General features: G+C 51.5%; 1 protein-coding gene across 1 annotated transcript in view; it reads left to right on the forward strand.

Annotated features, from left to right (window-relative positions):
* The window catches only part of XYLB (xylulokinase), a 36,547-nt gene that overhangs the window by 19,018 nt on the left and 4,257 nt on the right, over positions 1-13,272 (forward strand). Inside the window, exons 15-18 of the mRNA XM_055135655.1 lie at positions 1,418-1,514; positions 8,863-8,921; positions 10,407-10,494; positions 12,589-12,683. Coding sequence (XP_054991630.1) covers positions 1,418-1,514; positions 8,863-8,921; positions 10,407-10,494; positions 12,589-12,683 — 339 coding nt within the window. The remainder of the gene's footprint in view (positions 1-1,417; positions 1,515-8,862; positions 8,922-10,406; positions 10,495-12,588; positions 12,684-13,272) is intronic.

The following is a 13,272-nucleotide window of genomic DNA, read 5'->3' on the forward strand; positions in this document are numbered from 1 at the left end:
CGCAGCCTCTGCCTCACTTACTGCCTGAGCAGCTCTGCAAAGCAGGTTATTAGCATCCCCTGTACAGATGAAGAAATGGAGGCCCAGAGAGATGTAATAATGCACCCAAGTCACGGGGATGTGTGCGGGTCGGGAGGGAAGCGCAAACTCAGGGCTCCTTGGCCTGGAAACATTACTTTGGGGCCTTGGGGTCACATCTGATGGGGCTCTGATGCCACTCGTGACTCTGGACCCAGGGATCACTCCTAGTGGTGCTCGGGGACCATTCGTGGTGCCGGAGATGAGTAAGGGTTGGCTGTGTGCAAGGCAAGAATGGGACCAGGAGCAGGAAGGCAGCATCTTTTGGTTTCTGTCACTCACGGAAGATGGGCCAGAGGAACCAGAGTTCCAGCACTGCCTGGCGTTGTTCTTATTCTAAAAACAAACTAATAAAATGGAGGCTCAGCAAGGCTGCATTATTATTATTTTCTTCTGGTGCTGAGGTGGACCCAAGTCCTCCACCTGCAAGGCACGAGCTCTGCCAATGAGCCACATCCCTAGCCTTAACACGTAGGTAACTCACTCAGGGGCCAGAGCAGTGTATAGAGGGCAGGGCACTTCCCTTGCGTGCAGCTGACCTGGGTTCAGTCCCAGGCACCGCATAGGGTCCCCCAAGCGCCACCAGGCTTGATCCCTGAGTGCAGAGTTCAGAGTAAGCCCTGAGCAGCCCTGGGTGTGTCCCCCCAAACAATCAAAAGTAGATTCGGGTAATTTATTCAACATCACCCAGCTGAATGGCAGAAGCAGCCCTTGGCTCCTTTGGAGGTGCTCTCTGATGCAGCTCCCCTCAGGGCAGTCCTCCCACAGGGCTTGGCTTTGTGTATTTGTGTGAGTGTGGGTGGCAGGCAATGTTTGTGACTCAGGAGCTCTTACACTCCTGCAGAGGCCTGAGTCATGAATTCCAAACCTGGGCTATTGTTCACAGACATGCGTACATACTTGCACAAACATATACATTTACATGTGTGAACATGTGCACATACACGCACATTTAAACATGTGCCCACTCAAACACACATGTATCCCAGGTGTACTCAAATGCACACTCAAACACATATGTATACTTAAACACAATGCACATGTGCATACTCATGTGTACACACATGCACACCAGATGTGCTCAGATCACAAACACATACGTGCACACTCAAATACACATACACTCTTAAACACAATGTACACACATGTGCATACTCATGTATACACACATGCCCACTCAAACACACATGCACACCCAGTGTGCTCACACTCAGGCACACACACCGCACGCCTGCACTTGTGCACGCTCACATGCGCACTCACACACATGCGTGTACACTCACACCCACACATGCGTGTGCCATGAGAGCATCACTCTGTGACCTCCCCCCACCAATAGGTCCCAGCCTTCCCCAGGGAGGTGGAGATTCGTGCCCTGATTGAAGGACAGTTCATGGCCAAGAGGATCCACGCCGAGGGCCTGGGCTATCGAGTCAGTAAGTGAAGCTGCTGGCAGCCCCGGCTGGGGTGGGCGCCAGGGTCGCTGAGGGCTTTGAGGCCCTCCCCGTCCTTCGGGCCTGGCCTTCGGTATGGGGGTCACATCAGTCAGGGGGTGGAATCCGGTTCCTGTAGTGTGGTAGGAAGTGAGTGGAGGGCAGGACACGCAGCTGCAGCTCCGTGGTCAGGCGCTTACCTGGTGCACGTGAGGCCTGGGCTGGGCCCCTGCTCTCCCCCCTCACACATCACTGGCTGCCAGGCATGGGTGACCACACACTACACACAGGCCCTCCCGCCTCACGGCTCATCTCTGGAAGGCCTTGAAGCACCTTCTACAGCCCTGAGCTCTGACCTGCAGGCTGAACGTTCACCTGCTGGACTTGGCGGACAGGGGCAGTGCACATGGGGCGGGTCTAAGCTGGGGCCATCACTGCTCACTGCCCTTGGCCTTCTAGCCTAGGCAGGCGCCAATCTGCAGTGTGGTGGGCAATCACCATCCCGGGCCTTTCAGCTTGGACAGGGAAGACCATCTTGTAGGACCATTGTTGGATGGGGAAGGTTTAGGATGGAGAGGGAAGACCCTGGGGGGCGGGGAGAGGAAGGGCATCTGGGAACTTGAACCATGGATGGGCAGCTTTAGGGGGGTCATGAGCTACTTTAACTGGAGATGTTGGGTGGGTCTCATGGGGAGGGGAAAGTCCAGACTCTGAGACGCGTTCGACCCTCGGGGAGGCAGCTGCTGTCACCCACCGGAGACACTAGAAAATGCTAGAAGTGTGGCGTGTTTCCTAGACAACCTTCTTGAGACACTCCTTGTATACACAACCCAAGTTCTAGGTAGTAGCTCTTTTGTTCTGAATACGTTTTGGGGACCCCTCTGGCGGCTCTTAAGGGACTCTTCACAGCACAGTGCTCTGGGGATCTTGCAGTGATGGGGATGGAACCTAGGACTTGGGCAGGCACAGCCTGGGCCCCAGCGCTTGGTGCTGTCTCCCTGGCCCTTATGAAATAGGTGCTTTATGTCTTTAATCCAACCAAGTAAAAGAAAACTATAAAAACAAGCATTCGGTGAAGGGTTTTGGAAAACCTGTTCAGCAACATCCCCCAGACCTGTGTCTACACCTACCCAGCAATCTCCCATTTCAGGAAGACAATCGAAATTGTCACGTGTTCCTTAAATCCCTGTGGCTCTGTGCTCACAGTCCGCCTCCCCGGGAACCACCCAGCTCTAGTTGAGAGTAGCCAGGCTTGGCTCTTGGCTGCATAATTTAGGCACGTGGTCCTGCCCAGAAACGAAACCGAACCGGCTGCCACTGCAGCCATCTGATTAGACGAGTATTAGCCCTGTTCTGGCGAGTAAAATGAGCCCTGACATGGCAGGATGCTGTGGGCAGCAAGTCCTAAACCAGGCGAAAGTCTTTGCTCTTGGACATCAGGAGGTGAACTGACAGGAGGTGGCCCCTGGCTGCTGCTGGTGTGTGGGCTCATGGCTCATAGTGGGTAAACTTTCCACCAAGGATGAGAATGTCCACTTTTAAAGATATATGTGAGAGTGCAGTGCAATTAATAATAATAATAATAATAATAATAATAATAAATAGATAAATAACCTATTTACACTAGCATCAGAAAGATCCAACCAAGACTCAATCCCAGACATCACTTTTTCATTTATTTTTTGTTTGGGGGTCACACCCGGGGGTGACCAGGGATCACTCTGGGGAACTCAGGGTACCATATGGGGTGCCAGGGATCGAACCCAGGTCTACGACGTGCAAAGCAAACGCCCTACTCATCGTACTATTGTTCCAGCCCCTGTAATGCAAAAACGTTAAGTCAGTAAATGTGATGACTAGTTCTGTTTCTTCCTAATACCCAGAGTAGAAGCCAAAGGTCCCCGGGAGTCCTCGGAGACTTCAGAGTTCCCTGAGAAATGAAATGGGGGTCAGAAGGTGCTGAGGTTGAGGCCTGGTGGGCGGGTCCTCTGGCTCTCAGCAGGGTACTTGATGGAGGGACTGTCCCCGACAGCCCAGTGCCAGGAGAGGGGAGCAGAGAGGTCCCTGAGTCATTATTCCCATCTCCCAAAGCCTTCCTCGTGCAAAGCAGCCTGGAAGTTGCAACCTAGAGGTTGCAGCAAAGGGGGTTGCACACGGGCGTGCAGCAGCCTGGTCCTGCCTGGGTGGACTGGCCAGCTCATGCTGTGCTGTGGGCAGTTATTGTCTTGCTTTAATAGTTTGAATAGAGGCGCTTTGATCCTGACGGCCAAAGCTGCCGGCCTTTCCTCTGCCCTCCCGTCAGCCTGATTGTACTGAACAGGGGTCGCACACCTGTTTGGTTGCAGAGCTCGCTGGGGTTCACCGTCCCGGCCCTGCTGGATGCTCTGGTATGGCCTGGGGCACTCTCAAGCCATAGAGCGTTGCAGGGATGGTGCTGGGCACAAGTGGGTGACACTGAAGATAGAACTCACAGCATCGTGCTTGCAAGGCAGGTGCTTTTGGCACTGAGTCACCCCTGGGACCCGGCTGCATCATTCTGAGCACCCACTGTTTGCCCTGCCTGCTTCCTTAGCCCTCCTTGTGCAGAACAGTGTAGGTTTCTGCCATTGCCTCCATGTCACCGCGCAGGAAACTCCATCTCCGCATGCCAAGCGGCTCTTTTGAGTCTGTCGGAGCTTTTGCACCCAACGAGGCTGGCTCCAGATTCTGGGTTCTTGACCACTGGCCCAAATATACAGTGTTTCTGGAAGTGCTTCTTCTCTTAATGCTTTCCTCACACCAGCTGGACCCGCCTGAAATATGTTTCCCTGGATAGTTCATTTTGCCGGGTTGATTTGTAAAAGCAATTAAAATGTTATTATCAGGGCCAGAAAGATAGTACAGTAGGTTGGGTGCTTGCCTTGCATGCAACTCAGGTTCGCTCCCCTGCACCCCACAGGGTGCCCTGAGCCCTGCCAGAGGTAATCCCTCAGCCCAGAGCTAGGAGTAAGCCCTGAGACTCACCAGGTATGACTCACTGAGAGAGAATCCCATGACGCAGAAGTGAGATTGCAGAGCCCTGTTTGCTTGCCTGGCCCCTGCTTCCATATCCCCACGCCAGGCAGTGTCACTGGGGGCTGGGTGGGGAGGGTGAGCTCTGATGGGGGTGGGGATTTCAGATCCCTTCCCCCACCCCAGCCCACATGCAGCTGGTTACACGGTTTTTCGGTTTGTTTTGGGGCCACATCTAAGGGTTGCCCGGGGATTATGCCTAGCTCTGCATTCAGGAATCATTCCTGGTGGGCTCAGGGGTCCATATGAGAAGCCGGGGATTGAACTCAGGTCAGCCACGTGCAAGACAAATGCCTTAGCTGCTGTACTGTGGCTCCAGCCCCACAGCCGCTACATATTTGGTGGTTTTCTCTGTCCCTGGCATGTCTGTCAGCTCTGTACTCATTGCACAGCCCGTCTCATCCTTCCTGGATGGGGCAGCACTAAGGTCCCACCTCATTCCACCGTGTTTCTTTCGGCTGGTTTACATTCACAACTGTCTGACGACTTTACGTCGCATAGTGAGTGAGACTCTTGCTTGGTATGCAGCCAACCTAGGTTGGATCCCAGGCACCACAGATTGGTCCCTGGTCCCTGAGTGCAGATCCAGAAGTGAGCTTGGAGCACTGATGGGTTATAGCCCTAAACCCTAAAACCAAAAAACCAATAAGGAAATAAATAAAATGGGCCAGAGAGAAATGGTCTAGGAGCCGCAGGGGCTCCTGCATCGGCCAGCCTGGGTTTGATTCCTGGCATCTCCATGTGGTTGTTCCTTGAGCCCCACTGGGAGTTGATCCCTGGCACTGCTGGGTGTGACCCACACACAAAAACAAAAAAAGAAAGCGTGGGCTTTGCTTATTCAGCATTCTTTGGTACAGCTCAAGTGTCATTCCTTCTTGACTATTTCCATCTTAACTAATACTGAATCTATGTGTGTTGTTCCACTGAAGTGTCCCTGGAGGAGGAGTTGTGTGGGCAGGGGCTCCTCCTGGCTCGGTGCTTACGAGTGACCTGGTGGTGCTCAGGGGTGCACATACAGTGCAGGGGGATCAAACAGGATCAGCTGCATGCAAGATATCAGTGTCTTCTATGCTATTTCTTGGGCCCTTTTTCTTTTCTTATTCGAGGATTTTTAAAAAATTGTATTTATTTATTTTTGTCACACCAGTGGCCCTCAAGGGTTACTTCCAGCTCAGTGTTCTGGGGGACATGTGATGCCAGGGTTGGAACCTGAGTCTCCTGCATGCAAAGCCTGTGCTCCACCCCATGGAGCTGTCTCCGTGGTGGCCCCAATTTAGTTTTTTATTGTGGAAAAATATGCATAAGGTATAGGATATACAGTTACTTATAAAACGTTAATGAACCACATCCCTGAAGAATAGAATATTGGATGCCCCAAGAGTAACAAGTCATCAAGAAATATTTTTTTATTTTTTAATTTATTAAATTTTATTTTGCGTTAGGCAGACACATCAATCAGGGACTACGCGATTCTGGGGATCAAAATGGGTTGATTATGTGCAAGGCAACAGCCTTAATCCTCGTATTGTCTATCCAGCCTCCCACCGCTTTATCAACAAAATACAAGACAGTCAGAATCTTAGCACTAACCTGGTTACCCCTTCACCTGCATCCCTGTTTCCCCAGAGAGCATTTCTGTCCTGATTTTGGTGTTGGCTTCGCCAACAATGCATGCATCACTCAATTTACGTTGCTGCCTTTATCTGCTTCTGAATGTCCTGATGGCATGGATGGACTTGCTTTTTTAGCTCAGTGCGTTCATGAATGTACTCATGTGAGCTCGTGTTAAGCAAGGGGCTGTTAACTGGCTATAGTTTAGTTATAGTGTTCCATCCCATGATTCTATCAACTTATTCCATCTTCTGTGGTATACACTTTGTCTTTCTAGGTCAGTGTTTGGAGCAATGCTGCAATGGCTGATCTTCTAAATGACCTTGTGTGACTTTTCTCTGTGTCATCTCTGTTTCTCTTAACAAGGCTTGCCATGGTTGAAATTTTTGCATTTTTGCCAATTTCTCCTCCTGCTCCACCTCTCTCCTCCTCCTCCTCCTCCTCCTCCTCTTCTTCTCCTTCTTCTTTCTCTTTCTCCTCCTCCTTTCTTCTTCTTCTTCTTCTTCTTCTTCTTCTTCTTCTTCTTCTTCTTCTTCTTCTTCTTCTTCTTCTTCTTCTTCTTCTTCTTCTTCTTCTTCTTCTTCCGTTCTTCTCCTCCTTCTCCTTCTAATCCTCCTTCGTCTCTTTCTCCTTCTCTTCTCCTTTTCCTTCTCCTTCTCCTCCTCCCTCTCCTCCTCCTCCCTCTCCTCCTCCTCCCTCTCCTCCTCCTCCTTTTCCTCTTCCTCCTTGTCCTTCTCATCCTCCTAGTCCTCGTCCTCATCCTCCTCCTCCACATCCTCCTCCTTCTTCATTTTTTCTGGGGGGAGTTGGGTAGGGTCACACCTGACTGTGCTCACTGGTCACTCTTAGCTCTGTGCTGCTCAGGAATCACTCCTGGCAGTGTTTAGGGGATCCTATGGGATGCCAGGGCTTGAATCCAGGTCAGTGATGTGTAAGGCAAACGCCCGACCTGCTGTGCTGTTGCGCTGGCCCCAGCATTTTCAGTCTTGACACCTGAGTCTAAAGGACCTACTTTTTTTTTCAAGTAATCACCTTTAAAATTTCAACACACTGGGTCAGAAAGACAGTACAGAAGTAAGATAGTACCCCACTTTGATCCCCAGCACCATATATGATCCCCTGAGCACAGAGCCAGGAGTAATCCCTGAGTATAGCCAGGTAAGCGCCCCCTCAAGCACCCCAAAATAAATAAAACAATTTCACCATCAGTACTAAAATATATAGTTTTTTAAATCAACATGTAGAGTTTTCTATCCCATTTCCTAATTATGTTCTAGTAGATATTATGTCTCTTCTCTCCTCTCCTCTTTTTATTTTTTTTGCTTTTTGGGTCACACCCGGCAATGCACAGGGGTTACTCCTGGCTCTGCACTCAGGAATTACCCCTGGCACTGCTCAGGGGACCATATGGGATGCTGGGAATCGAACCTGGGTCGGTTGCGTGCAAGGCAAACGCCCTACCGCTGTGCTATTGCTCCAGCCTCATCTCCTCTCCTCTTTTCCCCTCCCATTTTCTAGTTCCAGAGTGTTCCTGATAATTGCCACTCAGAACAAAAGAGAAGCAGTGAAAGGGAATTACATGAAGCAAAATAAACCAGAAGGGAAAAGACAAGTACTAGCAATGTGTAGGAGGATAGAAAATTGGTGAGCACACAGAAGGAGAAAAAAACAGACAAACCAATGACTCCCAATAATAGAATCACCAAGGAGGTAAAGTGGTGGAGTGAGAATTTGGTTGGTTGTCGTACATTTTGCATTTTGTCAAGATGAGGAAGCCTTCCATTCTTGGTTCCTTGTGAGGTCTTGCATAGGAGTAAAGACTGTGAAAGGTAGAAAGACTGTACAGCTGAGCAGTGGCCTCCCAACAGCACACTGCATGGGTAAGGTCCCCTCTGGATCTGTCCCCCAGTCAGGGGGAGCAGGGGGCAGTGGTTTTATTTTCTAAGTAAAAATTCTTTTCTTTTTTTAAACTTCATTTTTATAAAGTAGCTCACAATATTTGATTACATTTAACATTCGAACACCAATCCCATCACCATTACACCTTCCCACCACCGTATTTGGAATGTTTCCATCTCTAACCCCAACCCCTGCCCCAAAGAAGAATCAAAATAATCTATGTTATATTGTTTGGTATGAATAAACCACTGAAAATGCTCCAAAACACTTTCCTTAGAGGAGAGTGTGTGAAGATTGTTGTATTTCACCCAGAGGCCAGTAAGCCTTTCAATAAGAGATTACTACTATGTCATTAAGGGTTGGGCCTGTGTGCATATACATATATATATGTATATACATTTTTAAAAATATATTTCCCTCTAAGATTGGTTGCCTTCCACTTGAAACCCCATCAAATGTGGTGTGCTACTCTTGGAGTATGGGTGGTGTGAGGTATGAGATGTGAGTCCAGGGGTAGGTTTACTCGTGGGTGAGGCTCGGCCCGAGTGTGTGGAGAGCAACCGGGAGCGTGGCAGCACGGCGGCAGTTGAGTTCTGGCGGTTTTCAGCTGCTGGGGCTGGGCCCCTTGGGGCGGGGAAGGGCCTCACCTGCCCCCCTTCGAGGTGGCAGGGGGCAGGGTTGGCCCAACTCAGCCTGTCCAGAGTGGCTGAAGCCCCCTGGAAAGCTGCACTTTCTGTCTTGTGGGGATTGTCATGCTCATTCTTTCTTTTTCCCCCCTTTTTCCTCCAAGTGCCCAAAACAAAGATACTGGCCACTGGGGGCGCCTCTCACAACAGAGACATCCTCCAGGTAAGTCGAGTCTGCAGTGCAGCCCCTGCAAGAAGGGGCACCTCCGCCTCTTTCCCCACTTGGGCAGAGCCGGGCTCATCCTCTGCCTGGAAAGCAGCTCACCAGGGAAGCAGGTTCCATCTTCCGTGCAGGAAAAGCGCTGTCCTTCCACCTGACCCAACTCCTGCCTACTTGCACCCACCCTCTTGTGGTCCCTGTGCATGGAAGCATATTCCCCCTGCCATTTCTCTTATAAGACCAGATTTGCCACTGTTCTGCATCTTCTTCATTAAAGAGAGAGAGAGAGAGAGAGAGAGAGAGAGAGAGAGAGAGACCAGCAAGTGACATTAACCAGCAAGTGACTGACAGCCCAGCTGCCAGTGTCTCACTGGGGATCCTGAGCGTGTTTTGGGTGAAGCCCAGGTTGCCATCGCTCTTGGAGTAACTGTTTCAGCTTCTGGACTATCTGACATGCCTGTCGTCTTAGGTTAGGTTCTCTCGAAGCAGAACCCCGAAAACGGGCTTCTTCCCTAAGTGATCTGTTGAATCTGTTGAAGGATGTTCCCGGAGAAGGGAGGCAATCGGGCAGTGAGGAAGGAGAAGTGAGGAGGTTATTTGAACTGATGTTGGCTTCAACTCTGCCCCATTGGCATCTTTGGAATCACACCATTATCCCATAGACTGGACTCCACCTTGGGGTTAGGAGTCAGCTGACAGCCCTGGGGAGAAGTAAGAATCATGTGTGTGTGGGGGCGGGGCAAGGAGAAGCCTCTGTTTAGTGAAACTTCCAAGGGCCTGCAGCTGTGCGCCACTAACAACCAGTCCCCTGCTCCGGGGAAGGAGGGGCTCGGGCCCAGTGGACAGAGTTCACGTGGGTGTCAGTGGATGTGTGGATGGACGCCCTGCTGGGCCCCTGAGTGCAGGCACTTCATCCAACACTTATGCCATTTTTTAAAATTTTGGAACCCCTAAATAGAGCATTTTTCTCTTTATCCCTATAAATATGCTCCTGTTCATTTTGCTTTGTCTAAACTTGTTTTTGTTGGGGATGGGGATGGATGAAACACACCCGGCAGTGCTCAGGGGATAATGCAAGTGCCGGGATTCAAACCCAGGCCTTTTGTACTCAAGGCATGGTCCTCTGCTCTCTGAACTGTGCCCAGCCCTGTTTGGGCTTGTTAATATGGGTCTGATACCCGTCTGTCCCCCACCTTGGCCATCTACTTAACAGCCTCCCTGCATCTCCCACCTGGTCTTTGAGGAGACGGTTCAGTGGTGCTGTAAGGGCCTGGAAGGCTCGGGTCTTCCCCTCGAGGTGTCCCCGAGGTCCTCCTTGCCCCTGTCCTCACCAGGGTGACCTGGTGAAGTGAACTACCCCCTCTAAAGCAATAGAGGCGGAAAGGAAGACAAACCAGGAAAGCAAACCTGCGAACGCATCACCCGCTTTCCGTGTTCGCTCTGGGGAACCACTCGCCGTTGCTGCCGACCCTCCCGTGTCCTCCCCAGGTGCTGGCAGATGTGTTTGGTGCCCCCGTGTACATCATGGACACTGCCAACTCGGCCTGCGTAGGCTCTGCATACCAGGCATTCCACGGTAGGTAGGCAGATGCCGTCGGGAAGGACTCGGGCATGGGAGCCCCGTCCTGCCTCCCCGCACTGAGAACCAACTCCAGCCCTGCTATGGGAAGCGGGGAAGAGGGTTGTGGCTGGACGCCGCCGTCTCATCAGCATTTGCTCCCCCTCAAGAGCACGGGGGATGATGGAGCAAGCTGAGGGCATCCGGGCATGGATCTGGACCTGTGGTCTCCAGCCCCCAGTCCGTGGGCCGGTGCTGGTGTTTATTAGCACTTTGAGAACCACTGGGGAGCCGGGGAAATGCAGCTACAAATGCAGGGGCTGGGCTGGAAAGGGGAGTGACGTCCAGAGTCACCTTCTCTGCTGGAGCCGAGAGGGACGAGCTTCCAGCCCCAGCGGTCCAGGACCCTGGACAGCTCCCTGCGGCCAGGGCCCTGGTGGAGGCTCTGCTGAAAACTGCCCTTACCAAAGGCCTGTCCCCGCCACCAGAGGCGCTGCTGCCGGGAGCCAGGCCTGCCCGCAAGGCCCTTTGCCCTGGTCTCCTCCCGCCATTCTGCACCCCAGGGGCTTTGTGGGGTCCCTCTGGCAATTCCATTCTTTGCACACCCCTATTTAACTTCTGCTTTGCTATCAAAAGGGGTGGGGTTTTGGGGGTTTTTTTTGGAGGTGGGGAGCACACCCAGCAATGCTCAGGGGTTATTCTTGGCTCTGCATTTAGGAATCACCCCTGGTGGTGCTATGGGATGTCAGGGATGGGATCCCGGTCGGCCATGAGCAAGGCAAGCAAGGGCTCTACCCGCTGTACTATCTTTCCGGCCCCCAGTCGTTTTGTTTTTGAGGAAACTTTGCATTGGTTTTGGTTTGCTCTTTCTTTTGAGTTTATTCTTTTTACTTTCTGCTCTGAAAACTCCCCACCGCTAGCCTCTGTTTCTATGTTCACCATTGAAAGTTTGGAAGAGCGTTGTTTGGAGTTTGTGAAGACGCAAGTCTTTCTGAGGGATTTGGCTTCATTTCCTGAAGCCTCCCGTGTCCACCCAAGTCTTTATTTTGCTCTGAGGAAGAACATTCCCTTGTGGGGGGGAGGGGCGGGGGGGGCGGTGGAGCAAAAGTACAGAGAGTAGAGCTGTTGCCTTGCTCGAGGCCAACCGGGTTCTGATCCCCGGCATCCCCTGTGGTCCCCTTGAACACCACCAGGAGAAATTCCAGGGTGCAGAGACAGGAATACTCCAGAGCATCGCCAGATGTGACCTAAACCCCTCTCCTCCCCTCAAAGAAAAAAAAAATAAAGAAAAAGATTGTTCCCTTGGGGGAAGGTCTCATTTCAGAGTCCTTTTCTGTCCTGGAGGAAGTAGCCCAGGGATTAACAGTGCTTGCCTTGCAAGCCTGTGGCCATGAGACCAAATCCTTGGTATCTGATCCTGGCAGCTCTGCTTGTCTGGGATCCCGGCTTACTAGCTAAACAAGAAGGGGTGGGGGTGGGGGAAAGCGCCCTTACTTTTCCAGGTGGGCGGGGGTGGGGGGGATGGAGCACCAAGGGCTGCAGTAGGACCCAACCACTGGGCTGTGTATGTGTCTTTTTAAAATTTTCCCCTCTGGTGCCTTTTACTTGTCAAGGGTTCCTGGGCGGCTCTCTGTTTTGCCCCCACCCAACCAGAGCCTGAACCGAGACCTTACACATCCCTTTCCAAACGGAGGGGGACACCACCACCTTGTTTAGACTCCCTTCTCCTCGCCTGTGCGTGGGGACAGATCACGCTTGGCGGGGTCAGTCTGGGAGGTGGGAGCTGTGGGGAGGGTGGGGCCTGGTGAGGGAAGCGGGGCAGGCGGCCTGCCTCTGTGGGTATTGGGGTGCGGCGTTCCCTGATAGAATAGGCCCCCCTGGACCTGCTGGAGGGAGGCGGACCGAGCGTCCTTCTTTCTCTCTGTCGAGGCGCCATGGTGACGATGGAAAAATCGCCCATTCCAAATGTCTGGTTTTACTGTGTTGTATAACTATCCCCATAGTCCACTTTTAGAGCATTTTATCACCCCAGAGAGAAATGCTATTTCCAGCTAAGCCCTTATTTGCCCCAGCACCGATCTAACGAAATGAGCATTTTCCCATCCTTTCTAGGCCTCGCAGCGGGAACCCACGTGCCCTTCTCGGAGGTGGTGAAGTCAGCCCCGAGTCCCAAATTAGCCGCCACCCCAGCCCCAGGGGCCGCTCAGGTGAGAGGACCCTCCAGCCTCTGGGTCTAGTATTTGTGCTACGAAAGCCAACTAGGTTCTGTTGGTTTTACTAAAAGCTGAGTTTTCTGTGACACTTTAGATGTGGTGTTCCCAACTAAGTCCAAGGAAAATCCTGCTTTTCGTTGGTCTGTTTGTTACTGTCAAGGAAATAGAATAAGAAAGGGGGTCAGTCACATGCAAGGCAAATGCCTTCCTGCCTTACTCATTATATTATCTCAGTGTCCCCCCTCCACACATGCACACACACACACACACACACACACACACACACACACACACACCTTTTTCTTAAATTTGGAGTTTAAAGGGAAAAAAATCATTTAACTAGGAGAGATACTTTAGCGGGTAGGGCACTTGCCTTACACTTGGCAATCGTTCGATTCTGGGCACCTTGTAAGGTCCCTCAAGCACTGCCAGGAGTGATTCCTGAGCACAGGAGTAAGTCCTGAGCACCACCCGGTGTAGGTCTAAAACAAACAAAAAGAAAACAAACAAAACATCCCCAAACCTAAAACAAACAAAACTCCCCAAAACAATAACAAGTCCAAAACATTAAACTATAGACTTG

This window comes from Sorex araneus, chromosome 4, assembly GCF_027595985.1.
Source record: "Sorex araneus isolate mSorAra2 chromosome 4, mSorAra2.pri, whole genome shotgun sequence".
Classification (NCBI taxonomy): domain Eukaryota; kingdom Metazoa; phylum Chordata; class Mammalia; order Eulipotyphla; family Soricidae; genus Sorex; species Sorex araneus.